The sequence below is a fragment of the Nerophis ophidion genome, linkage group LG23 (genome assembly GCF_033978795.1).
Source record: "Nerophis ophidion isolate RoL-2023_Sa linkage group LG23, RoL_Noph_v1.0, whole genome shotgun sequence".
Classification (NCBI taxonomy): Eukaryota; Metazoa; Chordata; class Actinopteri; order Syngnathiformes; family Syngnathidae; genus Nerophis; species Nerophis ophidion.
In genome coordinates, this window is record NC_084633.1 from 20,123,702 (window position 1) to 20,144,435 (window position 20,734).

The 20,734-nt window shown below is 40.3% G+C and overlaps 1 protein-coding gene across 3 annotated transcripts in view; it reads right to left on the reverse strand.

Annotated features, from left to right (window-relative positions):
- The window catches only part of LOC133541637 (TOM1-like protein 2), a 74,320-nt gene that overhangs the window by 20,879 nt on the left and 32,707 nt on the right, over positions 1 to 20,734 (reverse strand). For 2 of the 3 annotated variants that reach the window (XM_061885160.1, XM_061885159.1), the window contains exons 10-12: positions 18,964 to 19,138; positions 16,241 to 16,334; positions 12,474 to 12,552 (exon numbers count right to left, since the gene is read on the reverse strand). In XM_061885160.1, coding sequence (XP_061741144.1) covers positions 12,474 to 12,552; positions 16,241 to 16,334; positions 18,964 to 19,138 — 348 coding nt within the window. Of the gene's footprint in view, positions 1 to 6,389; positions 6,465 to 12,473; positions 12,553 to 16,240; positions 16,335 to 18,963; positions 19,139 to 20,734 lie in introns of all 3 variants that reach the window. The other variant, XM_061885158.1, reaches the window with a different exon arrangement.

The window sequence follows — 20,734 nt, forward strand, 5'->3', positions numbered from 1 at the left end:
ATCTTGGAATAGTCTTTTTAATTTACTCTAGTAAGTCATATAAGGGATCTTGGAATAGTCTTTTTAATTTACTCTAGTAAGTCATATAAGGGATCTTGGAATAGTCTTTTGAATTTACTTTAGTAAGTCATATAAGGGATTTTGGAATAGTCTTTTTAATTTACTTTAGTAAGTCATATAAGGGATCTTGGAATAGTCTTTTTAATTCACTCTAGTAAGTCATATAAGGGATCTTGGAATAGTCTTTTTAATTTACTTTAGTAAGTCATATAAGGGATCTTGGAATAGTCTTTTTAATTTACTTTAGTAAGTCATACAAGGGATCTTGGAATAGTCGTTTTAATTTACTTTAGTAAGTCATATAAGGGATCTTGGAATAGTCTTTTTAATTTACTCTAGTAAGTCATATAAGGGATCTTGGAATAGTCTTTTTAATTTACTCTAGTAAGTCATATAAGGGATCTTGGAATAGTCTTTTTAATTTACTCTAGTAAGTCATATAAGGGATCTTGGAATAGTCTTTTTAATTTACTTTAGTAAGTCATATAAGGGATCTTGGAATAGTCTTTTTAATTTACTTTAGTAAGTCATATAAGGGATCTTGGAATAGTCTTTTGAATTTACTTTAGTAAGTCATATAAGGGATCTTGGAATAGTCTTTTTAATTTACTCTAGTAAGTCATATAAGGGATCTTGGAATAGTCTTTTTAATTTACTTTAGTAAGTCATATAAGGGATCTTGGAATAGTCTTTTTAATTTACTCTAGTAAGTCATATAAGGGATCTTGGAATAGTCTTTTTCATTTACTCTAGTAAGTCATATAAGGGATCTTGGAATAGTCTTTTTAATTTACTTTAGTAAGTCATATAAGGGATCTTGGAATAGTCTTTTTGATTTACTTTAGTAAGTCATATAAAGGATCTTGGAATAGTCTTTTTAATTTACTCTAGTAAGTCATATAAAGGATCTTGGAATAGTCTTTTGAATTTACTTTAGTAAGTCATATAAGGGATCTTGGAATAGTCTTTTTGATTTACTTTAGTAAGTCATATAAAGGATCTTGGAATAGTCTTTTTAATTTACTCTAGTAAGTCATATAAGGGATCTTGGAATAGTCTTTTTAATTTACTCTAGTAAGTCATATAAGGGATCTTGGAATAGTCTTTTTAATTTACTTTAGTAAGTCATATAAGGGATCTTGGAATAGTCTTTTTAATTTACTTTAGTAAGTCATATAAGGGATCTTGGAATAGTCTTTTTAATTTACTTTAGTAAGTCATATAAGGGATCTTGGAATAGTCTTTTTGATTTACTTTAGTAAGTCATATAAAGGATCTTGGAATAGTCTTTTTAATTTACTCTAGTAAGTCATATAAGGGATCTTGGAATAGTCTTTTTAATTTACTCTAGTAAGTCATATAAGGGATCTTGGAATAGTCTTTTTAATTTACTCTAGTAAGTCATATAAGGGATCTTGGAATAGTCTTTTTAATTTACTTTAGTAAGTCATATAAGGGATCTTGGAATAGTCTTTTTAATTTACTTTAGTAAGTCATATAAGGGATCTTGGAATAGTCTTTTTAATTTACTTTAGTAAGTCATATAAGGGATCTTGGAATAGTCTTTTTAATTTACTTTAGTAAGTCATATAAGGGATCTTGGAATAGTCTTTTTAATTTACTCTAGTAAGTCATATAAGGGATCTTGGAATAGTCTTTTTAATTTACTCTAGTAAGTCATATAAGGGATCTTGGAATAGTCTTTTTAATTTACTCTAGTAAGTCATATAAGGGATCTTGGAATAGTCTTTTTAATTTACTTTAGTAAGTCATATAAGGGATCTTGGAATAGTCTTTTTAATTTACTCTAGTAAGTCATATAAGGGATCTTGGAATAGTCTTTTTAATTTACTCTAGTAAGTCATATAAGGGATCTTGGAATAGTATTTTTAATTTACTTTAGTAAGTCATATAAGGGATCTTGGAATAGTCTTTTTAATTTACTCTAGTAAGTCATATAAGGGATCTTGGAATAGTCTTTTTAATTTACTTTAGTAAGTCATATAAGGGATCTTGGAATAGTCTTTTTAATTTACTCTAGTAAGTCATATAAGGGATCTTGGAATAGTCTTTTTAATTTACTCTAGTAAGTCATATAAGGGATCTTGGAATAGTCTTTTGAATTTACTTTAGTAAGTCATATAAGGGATTTTGGAATAGTCTTTTTAATTTACTTTAGTAAGTCATATAAGGGATCTTGGAATAGTCTTTTTAATTTACTCTAGTAAGTCATATAAGGGATCTTGGAATAGTCTTTTTAATTTACTTTAGTAAGTCATATAAGGGATCTTGGAATAGTCTTTTTAATTTACTTTAGTAAGTCATATAAGGGATCTTGGAATAGTCTTTTTAATTTACTTTAGTAAGTCATATAAGGGATCTTGGAATAGTCTTTTTAATTTACTTTAGTAAGTCATACAAGGGATCTTGGAATAGTCGTTTTAATTTACTTTAGTAAGTCATATAAGGGATCTTGGAATAGTCTTTTTAATTTACTCTAGTAAGTCATATAAGGGATCTTGGAATAGTCTTTTTAATTTACTTTAGTAAGTCATATAAGGGATCTTGGAATAGTCTTTTTAATTTATTCTAGTAAGTCATATAAGGGATCTTGGAATAGTCTTTTTAATTTACTCTAGTAAGTCATATAAGGGATCTTGGAATAGTCTTTTTAATTTACTCTAGTAAGTCATACAAGGGATCTTGGAATAGTCTTTTCTGTAGACGGCACTTAAAAACAGAGCAGCGGTGTCCAAAGTGCGCCCCCGGGGGCCATTTGCGGCCCGCAGCTAATCGTTTACCGGCCCGCCACACATTCTGCAAAAATGGCAAAGTTGATAGTACTGCAAAAATAAAAGATAAAACATTTTAAAAAAGCAGAATGAGGTGAAATCTAATGAGGAAAAAGTTGCAATGTTGACACAAAACTGCCATTTTTTTTCTTGTGTCTTTGTATATTTTTCTTTTTTTTTGCCATTGCTCATAAAAAAAACAACACAAAAATCTGTGTTATAATGAATTATTACTTAAAAAATGTCACTTTAAAATGTTTTATGTGTAAAAAATATTGCATATATTGTGTGGTTGCCCTATAAAAAAAATCAAAGTTTTATTTGACAAAAGAGCATAAAACAAAACAAAATAATAGTTCGAAAGTAAAATCGACAGATATGTCTGAAGTAGATCTTGTAATTTAAGTGTTAAAAGTAACAAAAAAAATAATAAAAGTGTATCACTTAAATATATTTGGTAGGATTTTATTTTATTTTTCACTGTGATTACTCAAAAATATTAAATCATCAAAATCAATGGTGTCCTGCATTATTAATTGCTAAATAAAAGGAACTCTCCTGAAGGAATCAATAAAGTTCTATCCATCCATCTAAATACTGCATATTTCAGTTTTACTATAAAAAACAAAGTTGTCTTTGACAAAAATTGCATAAAACCTTATTTGTTTTATGTTTACTATCAACCTCAAGTTGATATAGAGATTTACTGTAAGCATTAAATACAAAATAATAATAATAATTTGACTTATTTTTAACATCTTAGTGACTGAAACCCTCTATGCTCCCCAGGAGCTCTAAAGATAAGAAAAAAAATCCATATATTTTGTTATGGTTTGAAAATGAAAAATATCAAAATGGCCCGAACTTGCTTGAATTTTTTCCGTGTGCGGAAAAATTTTGGACACCCCTGCATTAGAGCAATGCTAAGAACATCAAGGAGCTCGTGTCTTAAAAAGAATCCGTCACTTTTGAAAATGTGGCACCAGAACAATTTAGTTGAATAGTTTTAGTGTCCTAATGAAACAAAATGGATCTAGGAAGATAATGAACTCAAGTGAAGGGTTGAGTAATGGCCATTTGCTCCCTAAGGGGAAGTGAGATTAAGGTGGAAAGTGTCAGTACCAGGGGCGTCGCCAGACATATTTCACTGGGGCACGTGCCCCACTGTTGATCTGCAGTGCCCCAGTAAAAGTTGAGTAATGGCTATTTGCTCCCTAAGGGGAAGTGAGATTAAGGTGGAAAGTGTCAGTACCAGGGGCGTCGCCAGACATATTTCACTGGGGCACGTGCCCCACTGTTGATCTGCAGTGCCCCAGTAAAAGTTTCACCACTAAAAAAAAAAAACGCTTCAGAGTTTTAAGTCTACATAACATAGACAACAGCGCACATACTACTTAGTATGGTAATTGATTGCTACTGTATTCACTCCACTAACATTGGCTAATTAATATGGTAATTTATTCACGTGTGAATCGAGACTTCGGTTGAGAGAGAGAGAGAGAGAGGCTGCGAATCACTGCGTGAGGTAGGTAACGTTAGCCAACAACAATTTGTTAATTACATTATTTTGATTTTGTTTCGACTCAAACTGTAACTCCTAGATAGATATCAGAAAGTTATTGTCCCGCAGCAGAGAAGAAGCAGCAGGAATGAGAGATGTAAGTGAAGTCCTCGCTAGCTAGGCAACATCATTGTCTTAAGTTGATGCTAAGTTAGCTAACATTATTCCTTGTATCAAGACAAACATATTCATTTGCTGTACGAGCTGTCGGGGGAATTTCCAATGAACATGAAACATCATGTTGGTTATTGTCTGCTGCTTCTGCATCCATGATGATTTGGAGTCAGCATGTGTGAGTTGAGTGCTTCTCAAATGCTTTATCTTCAGGAAGAAAAACATTTTTCCATATCATCAAGTCTTGAGCCAAATTTTTAAATCATTCAAGTTTATCTCACAGAAAAATAGCACAGTAGACTTGTGCGACTTTGACTAAAATAATCTTGTTTTGTCACCAGGAAAATGGCTACAGCTAAAGCATCTGCTTTTATTTCCAGAGAAAATAGTATTTGTTTTCAGAAAGATGGCTGAAAATATCGGGTTTTGTTGCCCCATTTAGATTTTTATTAAATATATTTCCATGTCTGTCCTGAGTCCTCCTCCAACTTGTTAGTCGCTTTGCCTTTTGCTAAAATACTCACTAATAGTCGCTAGAAAAAAGGCTAAAATAATCTGGTTTTGTTGCCACAATTTGACTTTTTTCTCCCTAAACTTTTTTATTTTCATGCACAATTGTGACTGAAAATGACCCACAATCCACTTTTATGTGAGGAGCCAGCAGTTGGGAACCACTGGTCAACTGTATAACAGTTACTGTAATAATTCCATGTCTGTCCAACGTGATTGACCACTTTGCAAAAATGAAAAGGAGACGTTACAGTTTACTTCTTAGAAAATGATTCCCTGAACAGTTGTTCATTTATTCTACTACTGTGGCTTTATTGTTTTGTGTATATTTGATAGTTTTGTGTATCTGAAATAGGATCAGCCACATTGCCAGAAATGGAAATTAAATAATATAAAAGAACCCAGAGACGTAGGGCTGCTTTATTTTTTGTTTTACTTTTGTAGATGTTAAATTTGCAGATGATTACCGCGATAAATATTTCAAAAAGATTCATTGCTCTTCCTTTTTGCTTTTACCAGTAGCAGTTTAGAAGTCTGGAGTAAAAAAGTGCACAAGTAGGTCAAATGCATGAGTTAATTTCAGGTGGTTCATCAAAGATCCATATTGTCATGATCCGTAGTCTGGATCATGTTTAGTTTAGTTATTTTCTGTTAGTTTGGACTCCCTATGTTGTTTGTGTACCTTTTTTGTGAGTCAGTTTGGTCACCATGGCAACATACTAATTTCACCTGCTGAGGGTTCCAGACGCACACCTGTTTTTGTTAATTACTTCCTTATTTAAGCCTGCCTTGTCCCGTCGGTCGGTCTTGGTCCCTTGTTTGCGGTATGCAACTGTTTCGTTGGTAATTCTAGATTTCTTGTTACCTGATCCTGTGCTAGTGTTAGCATTAGCTTCTGTGCTTTCGCCACGCGTTTCTTTTCGTCTGTTTTTGTACCAGTGTTTTGTTATTAAATCATTCTTACCTTTTAGTTGTTGTCCGGAGTGTCTATGTTTGCGTTGGAGGAACGATCCCGCATTAAAATGCGACCCCCACGTGACACATATAACATCATCTGATATGATTTCATAGTTTAAAGCACTATTTATGTATTTTTTATGATAAATAAGTGCTAAAAATGTTTTTGCTTGCGCGCTTTGCACGCTCACATGAATTATTTGTGCCCCAGGTGTGCCCCAGTAAAGTATTAGGTCTAGTGACGCCCCTGGTCAGTACCAACATCTATACTAGACATGAAGTTGGGAGAGGGAAGACTAGTTTCGGGGTTTTGGATTATGGATGAGGCCGAATGAAAGAGGTGGTAATGTCGGGGTGGGATTAGGAGGAGGACACACTAACGATGGAGTCCTCACCATTCCTTGGGTAATAAGCCAGCTGTCTATGGGCAGCTCCTGATCTGCTGGGTTATCATCCCCTTTTACCCTCAGCTGAATCAACAACAGAAATACACCTTAACTCAAAGAGAAGAGGCAGGTACAGCACAGGCAAGAGGCCCAGGCTAATACGCAAGTGATGACTCTTGAAGGAGGACAATAACAGAAAAGAACAAGAGGTTCACATTGTTCAAATGGAAAAAGGAAAAAAAAGAGGGTGCGGAATAATGCATCTTGATGATGTATATGGTACTTGTCATTGCAAATAAAAGAAAACTGTATGTCTGAATGTGTATTTGAAGCCACATACACTATATTGCCAAAAGTATTTGGCCACCGGCCTTGACTCTCATATGAACTTGAAGTGCCACCCCATTCGCGCCACCTTTTGCAGCCATTACAGCTTCAACTCTTCTGGGAAGGCCGTCCACAAGGTTGCAGAGTGTGTTTAAAGGAATTTTCTACCGTTGGTGAAGAAGGCCTAGCTCTCAGTCTCCGTTCCAATTCATCCCAAAGCTGTTCTATCGGGTTCAGGTCAGGACTCTGTGCAGGCCAGTCAAGTTCATTCAAACCGGACTCTTGTTATCAATGTCTTTATGCAGTGGTGCACATTCATGTTGGAAAAGGAAGGGGCCAGCTCCAAACTGTTGGGAGCATGGAATTGTCCAAAATGTTTTGGTATCCTGCAGCATTTAAAGTTCCTTTCACTGGAACTAAGGGGCCGAGCCCAACTCCTGAAAAACAACCCCTACATCATAGTTCCTGCTCCACTAAATGTCCCACTCGGCACAATGCAGTCCGAAACGTAGCGTTCTCCTGGCAACCTCCACGCCCAGACTGGTCCATCAGATTGCCAGATGGAAAAGCGTGATTCATCACTCCAGAGAAGGCGTCCCCGCTGCTCTAGAGTCCAGTGCTGACGTGCTTTACACCAGTGGTTCTCAACCCTTTTTAAGTTATGTACCCCCTGTGAACATGTTTTTAATTCAAGTACCCACTACACCAGGGGTCGGGAACCTTTTTGGCTGAGAGAGCCATGAAAGCCATATTTCAAAAATGTATTTCCGTGAGAGCCATATCATATTATTTAACACTGAATACAACTAAATGCGTGCATTTTTAAGTAAGACCAACATTTTTAAAGTATAATAAGTCTCTTATTCTTTTCAATAACATTGTTATTCTGAAGCTAACCAATAATAAATAAAATGTCATGTCTGTTGATCATGTTTTTGTTTGGCCATGTGCTGTTTGTCCTTTGGACTCTTTAAGTTCCTGTTTTCTTCCACTCCCTTGGCTGGTTTCCTTGGTTACTCATGTTGTCCACCTGTCTCTGGTGGACAACATGCCTGCTCACCTGCTTCCCGAGCACTAATCAGAGGCAGTATTTAAGCTTGTCTTTGCCAGTCAGTGGCCCTGTGCTGACTTGTTTCATGCCTTGCCATAGTTTCGTGCTTCATGCCATGCCAAGTAAGTTTTGTTTGATTTATGTTCATAGTCTGTTTATGCGTTAGCTTTCTTCCTTAGCCCAAGTTGTGCCTCCGCTGTGAGCGATTTTTGTTTGTAGATTTTTTTAGTTAAAATTAAATCATGTTTTTACCTAAATGCCATGTCCCGAGTAGTCCGTCTGCCTTCCCGGGAGAACTACCCCGCAGCAAACTGCGACCCCCCCCCCCCATTGTGACATAAAATACTTCTTACCATTAATGCGACTTCTTGAACAGGTGCGGTAGGAAACGGTTGGACGTTATTTTTAGCACTGGGAATTCCAGAGGAATTATTCATAATTATCGTGTTAAGCAATGTCAGCTAAGATTTATCTGAGAGCCAGATGCAGTCATCAAAAGAGCCACATCTGGCTCTAGAGCCATAGGTTCCCTACCCCTGTCTTAATCAGAGCAAAGCATTTTTGGTTGAAAAAAAGAGATAAAGAAGTAAAATACAGCACTATGTCATCAGTTTCTGATTTATTAAATTGTATAACAGAGCAAAATATTGCTCATTTGTAGTGGTCTTTCTTGAACTATTTGGAACAAAAGATATAAAAATAACTGAAAACTTGTTGAAAAGTAAACAAGTGATTCAATTATAAATAAAGATTTCTACACATGAAAGTGAAGTGAATCATATTTATATAGCGCTTTTCTTAAGTGACTCAAAGCACTTTACATAGTGAAACCCAATATCTGAGTTACATTTAAAGCAGTGTGGGTGGCACTGGGAGCAGGTGGGTCAAGTGTCTTGCCCAAGGACACAACGGCAGTGACTAGGATGGCACAAGTGGGAATCGAACCTGCAACCCTCAAGTTGCTGGCAGAGTTGCTGTTGTTCCCAAAATCCTCACTTTCCTTATAATAAAGTTGTGAAGTGAAGTGAATTATATTTTATATAGCGCTTTTCTCTAGTGACTCAAAGCGCTTTACATAGTGAAACCCAATATCTAAGTTCCATTTAAAGCAGTGTGGGTGGCACTGGGAGCAGGTGGGTAAAGTGTCTTGCCCAAGGACACAACGGCAGTGACTAGGATGGCGGAAGCGGGGAATCGAACCTGCAACCCTCAAGTTGCTGGCAGAGTTGCTGTTGTTCCCAAAATCTTCACTTTCCTTATAATAAAGTTGTGAAGTGAATTATATTTTATATAGCGCTTTTCTCTAGTGACTCCAAGCGCTTTACATAGTGAAACCCAATATCTAAGTTACATTTAAAGCAGTGTGGGTGGCACTGGGAGCAGGTGGGTAAAGTGTCTTGCCCAAGGATGGCACAAGTGGGAATCGAACCTGCAACCCTCAAGTTGCTGGCACGGGCCACTCTACCAACCGAGCTATGCCGCCCAAAAAGTAATCATCAACTTAAAGTGCCCTCTTTGGGGATTGTAATAGAGATCCATCTGGATTCATCAACTTCATTCTAAACATTTCTTCACAAAAAAAGTGAAGTGAAGTGAATTATATTTATATAGCGCTTTTCTCTAGTGACTCAAAGCGCTTTACATAGTGAAACCCAATATCTAAGTTACATTTAAAGCAGTGTGGGTGGCACTGGGAGCAGGTGGGTAAAGTGTCTTGCCCAAGGACACAACGGCAGTGACTAGGATGGCGGTTCTAATGGAAAATTGTGTTGAATCGAGTAGTGAGGTGAATTATATTTATATAGCGCTTTTCTCAAGTGACTCAAAGCGCTTTACATAGTGAAACCCAATATCTAAGTTACATTTAAAGCAGTGTGGGTGGCACTGGGAGCAGGTGGGTAAAGTGTCTTGCCCAAGGACACAACGGCAAAAGAAATCCTTAACATCAATATTTATGGAACATGTCCACAAAAAAATCTAGTTGTCAACACTGAATATTGCATTGTTGCATTTCTTTTCACAGTTTATGAACTTACATTCATATTTTGTTGAAGTATTATTCAATGAAAATATCTATATAGGATTTTTGAATTGTTGCTATTTTTAGAATATTTAAAAAAATCTGACGTACCCCTTGGCATACCTTCAAGTACCCCCATTTGAGAACCACTGCTTTACACCACTGCATCCCACGCTTTGCATTGGACTTGGTGATGCATGGCTTAGATGCAGCCAACAGTTGACTTTGGAATATTTAGGAGCGAGGAAATTTCACGACTATGACAGTTCCATGCTGGAAATCACTAAAAGCGGCCCATTCTTTCACAAATGTTTGTAGAAACAGTCTCCATGCCTAAGTGCTTGATTTTATACACCGGGCCAAGTGATTAGGACACCTGATTCTGGTCATTTGGATGGGTGGCCAAATACTTGTGGCAATATAGTGTATATCTAAACATGCTCGCCCACATGGACATAAGTATTGGGACACCTGGTCTTGAGGAAGAAAACAGACACTATTTTTGGGATGCATTTCTACAAGCTTTTCAAATGTGTAAAGTTTCAGACTTAACTTAAGTGATTAAAGGGGAACATTATCAGCAGACCTATGCAAGCGTCAATATATACCTTGATGGTGCAGAAAAAAGACCATGTATTTTTTAACCGATTTCCGAACTCTAAATGGGTGAATTTTGGCGAATTAAACGCCTTTCTGTTTATCGCTCTGGAGGCGATGACGTCAGAATGTGACGTCGCCGAGGTAACACAGCCGCCATTTTCATTTTCACATTACAAACACCGGGTCTCAGCTCTGTTATTTTCCGTTTTTTCGACTATTTTTTGGAACCTTGGAGACATCATGCCTCGTCGGTGTGTTGTCGGAGGGTGTAACAACACTAACAGGGAGGGATTCAAGTTGCACCACTGGCAAGAAATCTGCCGCCAGACCCCCATTGAATGTGCCAGACTGTCTCCACATTTGACCGGCGATGCTAAGACAGACATGGCACAGAGATGTATGGATAACCTGTAGATGCATTTGCAACCATTAAGTCAACGAAATCACAAAGGTGAGTTTTGTGGATGTTGTTGACTTATGTGCTAATCAGACATATTTGGTCGCGGCATGACTGCCAGCTAATCGATGCTAACATGCTACGCTAATCGATGCTAACATGCTATTTCCACTAGCTGTATGTACATTTGAAACGAGATACCCACATTTAATGCGAAACAAACACTTACCAATCGACGGATTTAAGTTGCACCAGTGTCACAAGATGCGAAAGTCCTGATCGTTTGGTCCGCACATTTTACCGGCGATGCTAATAAGGCAGCCATGCTATGGGCCACTTCATTAGGTACACCCACGCTATGGCCGAATAGCGTCAATAGCTATTCGCTCAATAGCTTCAATTTCTTCTTCAATTTCGTTTTCACTATCTGCCTCCATACTCCGACCATCTGTTTCAATACATGCGTAATCTGTTGAATCGCTTAAGCCGCTGAAATCCGAGTCTGAATCCGAGCTAATGTCGCTATATCTTGCTGTGGTAACCGCCATGTTGTTTGTATTGGCAGCACTGTATGACGTCACAGGGAAATGGATAGTGGTTTCGAAGATAGCGATAATAAGGCACTTTAAAGCTTTATTTATGAATGAGAATGAGAATCAGCACCTCCAAGTCCGAGTCCATGGTTCTCGCCCGGAAACGGGTGGAGTGCCATCTCCGGGTTGGGGAAGAGACCCTGCCCCAAGTGGAGGAGTTCAAGTACCTCGGAGTCTTGTTCACGAGTGGGGGAAGAGTGGATGGTGAGGTCGACAGGCGGATCGGTGCGGCGTCTTCAGTAATGCGGACGTTGTATCGATCCGTTGTGGTGAAGAAGGAGCTGAGCCGGAAGGCAAAGCTCTCAATTTACCGGTCGATCTACGTTCCCATCCTCACCTATGGTCATGAGCTTTGGGTCATGACCGAAAGGATAAGATCACGGGTACAAGCGGCCCAAATGAGTTTGGGTCTCTCCCTTAGAGATAGGGTGAGAAGCTCTGCCATCCGGGAGGAACTCAAAGTAAAGCCGCTGCTCTCCACATGGAGAGGAGCCAGATGAAGTGGTTTGGGCATCTGGTCAGGATGCCACTCGAACGCCTCCCTAGGGAGGTGTTTAGGGCACGTCCAACCGGTAGGAGGCCACGGGGAAGACCCAGGACACGTTGGGAAGACTATCTCTCCTGGCTGGCCTGGGAACGCCTCGGGATCCCCCGGGAAGAGCTAGACGAAGTGGCAGGAGAGAGGGAAGTCTGGGCTTCCCTGCTTAGGCTGCTGCCCCCGCAACCCGACCTCGGATAAGCGGAAGATGATGGATGGAAGCTTTATTTAGGGATATTCCGGGACCGGTAAAATTTAGAAAAAAACTTCCAAAAATACAACAAGCCACTGGGAACTGATTTTTATTGTTTTTAACCCTTTTGAAATCGTGATAATGTTCCCCTTTAAGAAGCGTGTCCCAATATCTTTGTCCACATAATGCAATGCGTGTTAAACAAAAAAAATGTGAAATCTGTTCCAGATCCCAGTGGGGAGTATAGAACCATCTTTAACACACATCTTTTGAGTTCCCAACAGCGCACACAGATGGTCGCTCAGTATTCCAGAGCGCCTGGTGAAGGTGCATGTGTGCGAAAGTTTTCCTAACTAACAGTCGAATGCACTCACCCCTCCTCCTGTGTTTTGCTGTCTGACATCCAGAGCCGAGGCCAGACCGCCCAAAGCCTGAGGGTCCTCATATTTGACACTGTGCACGAAAACAAACACTGATCACAAACACAAATGAAGCCGCTTCCCCCTCGGTCGCTAACCAAAACAAATCTGTTTGGTTTTAAAAACTCAAATGACATACTGATGATTCGATGTACAATGTGTTGATGAGCCAAAAATGAATACTTCCATACTAGGAACGTGTCAAGCTGTCTTAAATCGATACTGTTGTTGCGCATTGACTGGAAATGACGACCAACAAGTCTTATCCGTTCTAATTTGTGAATGTTTAGAGCAGGGGTCACCAACATTTTTGAAACCAAGAACTACTTCTTGGGTACTGATTAATGCGAAGGGCTACCAGTTTGATACACACTTAAATAAATTGCCAGAAATAGCCAATTTGCTCAATTTACCTTTAAAGGCCTACTGAAATGAGATGTTCTTATTTAAACGGGGATAGCAGGTCTATTTTTATGTGTCATATTTGATCATTTCGCGATATTGCCACATTTTTGCTGAAAGGATTTAGTAGAGAACATCCACGATAAAGTTTGCAACTTTTGGTCGCTAATAAAAAAGCCTTGCCTGTACCGGAAGTAGCAGACGATGTGCACGTTACCTCACATCTGAACATTGTTTACAATCATGGCCACCAGCAGCGAGAGCGATTCGGACCGAGAAAGCGATGGTTTACCCATTAATTTGAGCGAGGATGAAAGATTTGTGGATGAGGAAAGTTAGAGTGAAGGATTAGGAAAAAAAATAAAAGGCGAGAGCAGTGGGAGTGATTCAGATGTTATTAGACACATTTACTAGGATAATTCTGGAAAATCCCTTATGTGCTTATTGTGTTAATAGTGTTTTAGTGTATGTATGTTGTATTATATTTATATTCCAGCGAGTTAATCTGTTTTTAGGGGCAATTGAGGGGATTATTATGATGCATTCAAGAGTCTTATGACCTGAGGGAAGAAGCTGTTACAGAACCTTGAGCTTCTGCTACGAAACCTGGTTAGGGTGTCCGCCCTGAGAACGGTAGGTTGTGAGTTCAAACCATACCAAAGACTATAAAAATGGGACCAATTACCTCCCTGTTTGGCACTCAGCCGCAATGGTTGGAATTGGGGGTTGAATCACCAAAAATTATTCTCGGGCGCGGCCACCACTGCTGCTCACTGCTCCCTCTCACCTCCCAGAGGGAGAACAAGAGGATGGGTCAATTTCACCACATCTAGTGTGTGTGTGACAATCATTGATACTTTAACTTCTAGAGTCCAGCAGTGAAAACAGTCCTTGGTGGTGGTGGGAGGAGTCTATACAGATTTTCTGAGCGTTGGTCAGGCAGCTGCTTTCTTACGATTTCCTGGATCGGAGAAAGAGGAGTCCTGATGATTTTTACCGCCATCCTCAGTGGAAATGTTCCAAAGTTTTTTTGAAACAAAAAGTGCCTTGAGAGATAGACGATGACACCGGCTGTGATGAAACAGGTAACGGCTCAGGTTGGTAAATATTATTTGAAAACTATACGACATTACTCTGCTGGTTTATTGTCACGGTGCGTCATGGGGGTTTTGTGTTTACATTTTGTTTTCAGCGCTGATGAGCTCACCTGCCACACTGCGGCGATTATATGACTAAACTGACGGAGGGTTTTTCTCCCAGTCTCGCCTGCCTTTTGTCGCCAGTTGATTGTTTCTTTCAATGTTCACGTCAAACGTTGCCAAATGCATGTTGCCAAAATGTAAGCTTTCGGTTTTTTTCACCCCGTGGATTGCTGCTTCAACCACGTCAGCGCTCCCCCATTTCACTTCTGTTTGGTGCCTAATAAAAGAAACTTCTGATTGTAGTTTGCCTACCGTCTCTTTATCCTGGTATCACGCTAAAAACAAAAAAAAATGCAACCATGCGGTTGGTATTGTGACAGTTAGAGTACTAAGTAGCATTAAAAGATTACAGTTGGTACAAAATGCGGCTGCTAGACTTTTGACAAGAACAAGAAAGTTTGATCATATTACGCCTGTACTGTATATACCTTTATATACATATATACATACATATATACCTGTACTGTATATACCTTTATATACATATATACATACATATATACCTATACTGTATATACCTTTATATACATATATACATACATATATACCTATACTGTATATACCTTTATATACATATATACATACATATATACCTATACTGTATATACCTTTATATACATATATACATACATATATACCTATACTGTATATACCTTTATATACATATATACATACATATATACCTGTACTGTATATACCTTTATATACATATATACATACATATATACCTATACTGTATATACCTTTATATACATATATACATATATATATACCTGTACTGTATATACCTTTATATACATATATACATACATATATACCTATACTGTATATACCTTTATATACATATATACATACATATATACCTATACTGTATATACCTTTATATACATATATACATACATATATACCTGTACTGGCTCACTTGCACTGGCTTCCTGTGCACTTAAGATGTGACTTTAAGGTTTTACTACTTACGTATAAAATACTACACGGTCTAGCTCCATCCTATCTTGCCGATTGTATTGTACCATATGTCCCGGCAAGAAATCTGCCTTCAAAAGACTCCGGCTTATTAGTGATTCCTAGAGCCCAAAAAAAGTCTGCGGGCTATAGAGCGTTTTCATTTCGGGCTCCAGTACTCTGGAATGCCCTCCCGGTAACAGTTCGAGATGCTACCTCAGTAGAAGCATTTAAGTCTCATCTTAAAACTCATCTGTATTCTCTGGCCTTTAAATAGACCTCCTTTTTAGACCAGTTGATCTGCCGCTTCTTTTCTTTCTCCTATGTCCCCCCCCTCCCTTGTGGAGGGTGTCCGGTCCGATGACCATGGATGAAGTACTGGCTGTCCAGAGTCGAGACCCAGGATGGACCGCTCGTCGGGACCCAGGATGGACCGCTCGCCTGTATCGGTTGGGGACATCTCTACGCTGCTGATCCGCTTGAGATGGTTTCCTGTGGACGGGACTCTCGCTGCTGTCTTGGAGCCACTATGGATTGAACTTTCACAGTATCATGTTAGACCCGCTCGACATCCATTGCTTTCGGTCCCCTAGAGGGGGGGGGGTTGCCCACATCTGAGGTCCTCTCCAAGGTTTCTCATAGTCAGCATTGTCACTGGCGTCCCACTGGATGTGAATTCTCCCTGCCCACTGGGTGTGAGTTTTCCTTGCCCTTTTGTGGGTTCTTCCGAGGATGTTGTAGTCGTAATGATTTGTGCAGTCCTTTGAGACATTTGTGATTTGGGGCTATATAAATAAACATTGATTGATTGATTGATTGTTATGATAACAGGTTAATTTGACAAAAATGGTTTGTGGTTTACAAAGCTTGTTTTTTCTTTGAATGCATAAAAATATAAGAAGTTCTCTTCACAGTTATATTAGAAGAATCAAAAAAAGCTTAGATAATAATCATTTTGCTTCATTAAAGCATATTTATTTACAAGTGTATTCCAGTGTTTTTTGTCTGCTTTAAGGTGGTAAGAATTTGAGAGTTGAGAGGCCCCAGAACTTCAATCTTTTTATAATTTTAGGTTTTAGTAGTGAAATGTGTTGATTGAGATACAAACACTATGACTGAAGAATCCAATGAGATAACAACTGAAAAATGTAGACGTACTTCTTACGCTGGTCAGCCAGAGAGCTGCTCCTAGTCTGGGCAAACATGTCAAAGTCGTCTTGTTTGTGGCTTGGTAGACTGGCAGAGCCCACATCTGCAATAAGGTTGGAAGAAGTGAAACAGGTAAGTAAAGCCCAGGTGTGAAATATGTACGGTTAAAGAAATATGGACACAAACAGAATAAAAAAGAAAAAAGTAGCAAGGTAAATGGAAAAAAGGAGAAATATAACCTTGGAGGACCTAATTTAAAAAAAAATTGTAAGCACGTACAACACTTAAAACATTTAGCATATCTGTATGTGGAATTATGGACTGGATTAACCAAAGAAATCCAACAAATCACCATTATGTTTCACTTTAAAGGCCTACTGAAAGCCACTACTAGCGACCACGCAGTCTGATAGTTTATATATCAATGATGAAATATTAACATTGCAACACATGCCAATACGGCCGCTTTAGTTTTACTAAATTGCAATTTTAAATTTCGCGAATAAGTATCATGCTAAAACGTCGCGGTATGATGACGCGTACGCGTGACGTCACGCATTGTAGAGGACATCTTGTTACAGCACCGTTCCCAGCTATAAGTCGTCTATTTACAACGCATAATTCCACAGTATTCTGTACATTTGTGTTGCTGAATCTTTTGCAATTTGTTCAATGAATAATGGAGACGTCAAAGAAGAAAGCTGTAGGTGGGAAGCGGTGTATTGCGGCCGCCTTTAGCAACACAAACACAGCCGGTGTTTCATTGTTTACATTCCCGAAAGATGACAGTCAAGCTTTACCATGGAACAGAGCGGTCAAGCAAACACGGTTGGATTGGACCACACACACAAAGTACAGTGTATTATGCAGCGATCATTTCGACAGATTGTGTTTCGAAGAGGGTCCCTTGCGAAGGGCAGAGATGGGCATCGCCACCACCCGTCGACTGGTGCTGAAGAAAAGTGCTGGGCCGACCTTCAGGTTGTACAGGTACGACCATATAATCTCACTAAAACACTAGAAACACAATAAGCAGATAAGAGATTTTCCAGAATTATCCTAGTAAATTTGTCTAATAACATCTGACCGGGATCTTCAGCTCTCACTGGATCGGTTCGCAGCCGAGTGTGAAGCGACCGGAATGAGAATCAGCACCTCCAAGTCCGAGTCCATGGTTCTCGCCCGGAAAAGGGTGGAGTGCCATCTCCGGGTTGGGGAGGAGACCCTGCCCCAAGTGGAGGAGTTCAAGTACCTCGGAGTCTTGTTCACGAGTGAGGGAAGAGTGGATGGTGAGATCGACAGGCGGATCGGTGCGGCGTCTTCAGTAATGCGGACTTTGTGCCGATCTGTTGTGGTGAAGAAGGAGCTGAGCCGGAAGGCAAAGCTCTCAATTTACCGGTCGATCTACGTTCCCATCCTCACCTATGGTCATGAGCTTTGGGTCATGACCGAAAGGATAAGATCACGGGTACAAGCGGCCCAAATGAGTTTCCAGGTCTCTCCCTTAGAGATAGGGTGAGAAGCTCTGCCATCCGGGAGGAACTCAAAGTAAAGCCGCTGCTCCTTCACATCGAGAGGAGCCAGATGAGGTGGTTCGGGCATCTGGTCAGGATGCCACCCGAACACCTCCCTAGGGAGGTGTTTAGGGCACGTCCAACCGGTAGGAGGCCACGGGGAAGACCCAGGACACGTTGGGAAGACTATGTCTCCCGGCTGGCCTGGGAACGCCTCGGGATCCCCCGGGAAGAGCTAGACGAAGTGGCTGGGGAGAGGGAAGTCTGGGTTTCCCTGCTTAGGCTGTTGCCCCCGCGACCCGACCCCGGATGAGCGGAAGAAGATGGATGGAACATCTGAATCACTCCCACTGTATAGTCTTTTTTTTTTTTTTTTTTTTCGTAGTCTTTCACTCTCACTTTCCTCATCCACGATTCTTTCACCCTCGTTCAAATTAATGGATGAATCGTCGCTTTCTTGGTCCGAATCGCTCTCGCTGCTGGTGGCCATGATTGTAAACAATGTTCAGATGTGAGGAGCTCCACAACCCGTGACGTCACGCGCACATCGTCTGCTACTTCCGGTACAGGCAAGGCTTTTTTATTAGCGACCAAAAGTTGCGAACTTTATCGTGGATGTTCTCTACTAAATCCTTTTCAGCAAAAATATGGCAATATTGCAAAATGATGAAGTATGACACATAGAATGGAGCTGCTATCCCCGTTTAAATAAGAACATCTCATTTCAGTAGGCCTTTAAAAGCTGTCTTTTATGCTCACCCTCTCCAAAAGAACCACTGTTCTCTGCAGTGGACAAAAGTGTTTTACATACCATGTCTACTTTTTTATTTCTTTTTTTTTAAACAAAATTTGTAACTCTGACAAAAGAAATAGATCCAAACACAAATGTCCACCGTAGAGGACACTGGTTCTCAGTAGGATATGCATTGAGACCAAGGTGTCTTGATATGTGCGATCATCACAAATCAAACATGGATGTTGTCCCCTAGAGGGGGGGGGGGTTGCCCACATCTGACGTCCTCTCCAAGGTTTCTCATAGTCAGCATTGTCACTGGCGTCCCACTGGATGTGAATTCTCCCTGCCCACTGGGTGTGAGTTTTCCTTGCCCTTTTGTGGGTTCTTCCGAGGATGTTGTAGTCGTAAGGATTTGTGCAGTCCTTTGAGACATTTGTGATTTGGGGCTATATAAATAAACATTGATTGATTGATGTTCTTACCGAGGCCTGCCATTGCAGAGGAGAGTGCGGCTGCACCAGGGTGATGGGCTGGGGAGGCAGTGGCCCCCCCTGCAGTACTGTGGGGGGGCGAACTAGACGTGGTTTTGGGCGAGACCACAGCAGGGGAGCCTGGACCAAGGTCTATCAGGTTGTCATCTGTGGCCTCAGTCAACATCTGAGAGACGACAGGCAGTCATGTCAGTTTTTCAGTTAATTAGAAAATAAAATACACTTTATTGCCACAAGTATTTGGCCACCCATCCAAATGATGAAAGTCAGGTGTCTTCATCACTTAATCAAGCACTTAGACATGGAGACTGTTTCTACAAACGTTTGTGAAAGAATGGGCCGCTCTCAGTGATTTCCAGCGTGGAACTGTCATAGGATGCCACCAATCCAGTCGTCAAATTTCCTCGCTCCTAAATATTCCAAAGTCAACTTTGTTTATTAAGAAAAGTGAAGAGTTTGGGAACAACAGCAACTCAGTCACCGAAAATGGTAGGCCACGTAAACTGACAGAGAGGTCAGCGGATGCTGAAGCGCATAGTGCAAAGACTTTCTGCACAGTCGTTTGCTCCAAGCTTCATGTGACTTTCCAATTAGCCCACGTACAGTACGCAGAGAGCTTCATGGAATGGGTTTCCATGGCCGTGCAGCTGCATCTAAGTCATACATCACCAAGTTGCAGTGGTGTAAAGGATGTCACCACTGGACTCTAGAGCACTGGAGACGCCTTTTGTGGAGTGATGAATCACGCTTTTCCATCTGGCAATCTGATGGACTGGGTTTGGAAGTTGCCAGGAGAACGCTACATTTCGGACTGCATTGTGAAGAGTGTGAAATTTGGTGGAGGAGGAATTATGGTGTGGGCTTGGTTTTTCAGGAGTTGGGCTTGGCCCCTTAGTTCCAGTGAAAGGAACATTTTGGACAATTCCATGGGATTGCACTTTTGTGAAGTGAAGTGAATTGTATTTATATAGCGCTTTTCTCTAGTGACTCAAAGCGCTTTACATAGTGAAACCCAATATCTAAGTTACATTTAATGGGTTCAAATCCAGGCTCGGGATCTTTCTGTGTGGAGTTTGCATGTTCTCCCCGTGAATGCGTGTGTTCCCTCCGGGTACTCCGGCTTCCTCCCACTTCCAAAGACATGCACCTGGGGATAGGCCCCTCCTACTTCTAAAGACATGCACCTGGGGATAGGTTGATTGGCAACACTAAATGGTCCCTAGTGTGTGAATGTTGTCTGTCTATCTGTGTTGGCCCTGCGATGAGGTAGCGACTTGTCCAGGGTGTACCCTGCCTTCCGCCCGATTGTAGCTGAGATAGGCGCCAGCGCCCCCCGCGACCCCGAAAGGGAATAAGCGGTAGAAAATGGATGGATGGATGGACATTTAAAGCAGTGTGGGTGGCACTGGGAGCAGGTGGGTAAAGTGTCTTGCCCAAGGACACAACGGCAGTGACTAGGATGGCGGAAGCGGGAATCGAACCCGCAACCCTCAAGTTGCTGGCACGGCCACTCTACCAACCGAGCTATACCGCCCACTTTTCAAGTTCATATGGGAGTAAAGGCAGGTGGCCAAATACTTTTGGCAATATAGTTGTCAGAATAGTTGTATCTAAGTTATCACAAAACTTTGTGTTGCCATGAGTTCCCGGCAAGAAGACAAATGCTGTCTTTGATCCTACCAAGAATAAGGCTTCTAAAACGCCACTGTGTAGGACGGGAGGCAACATGAAGGTGTTCTGTGTCTTTGATGTATTGTATTTC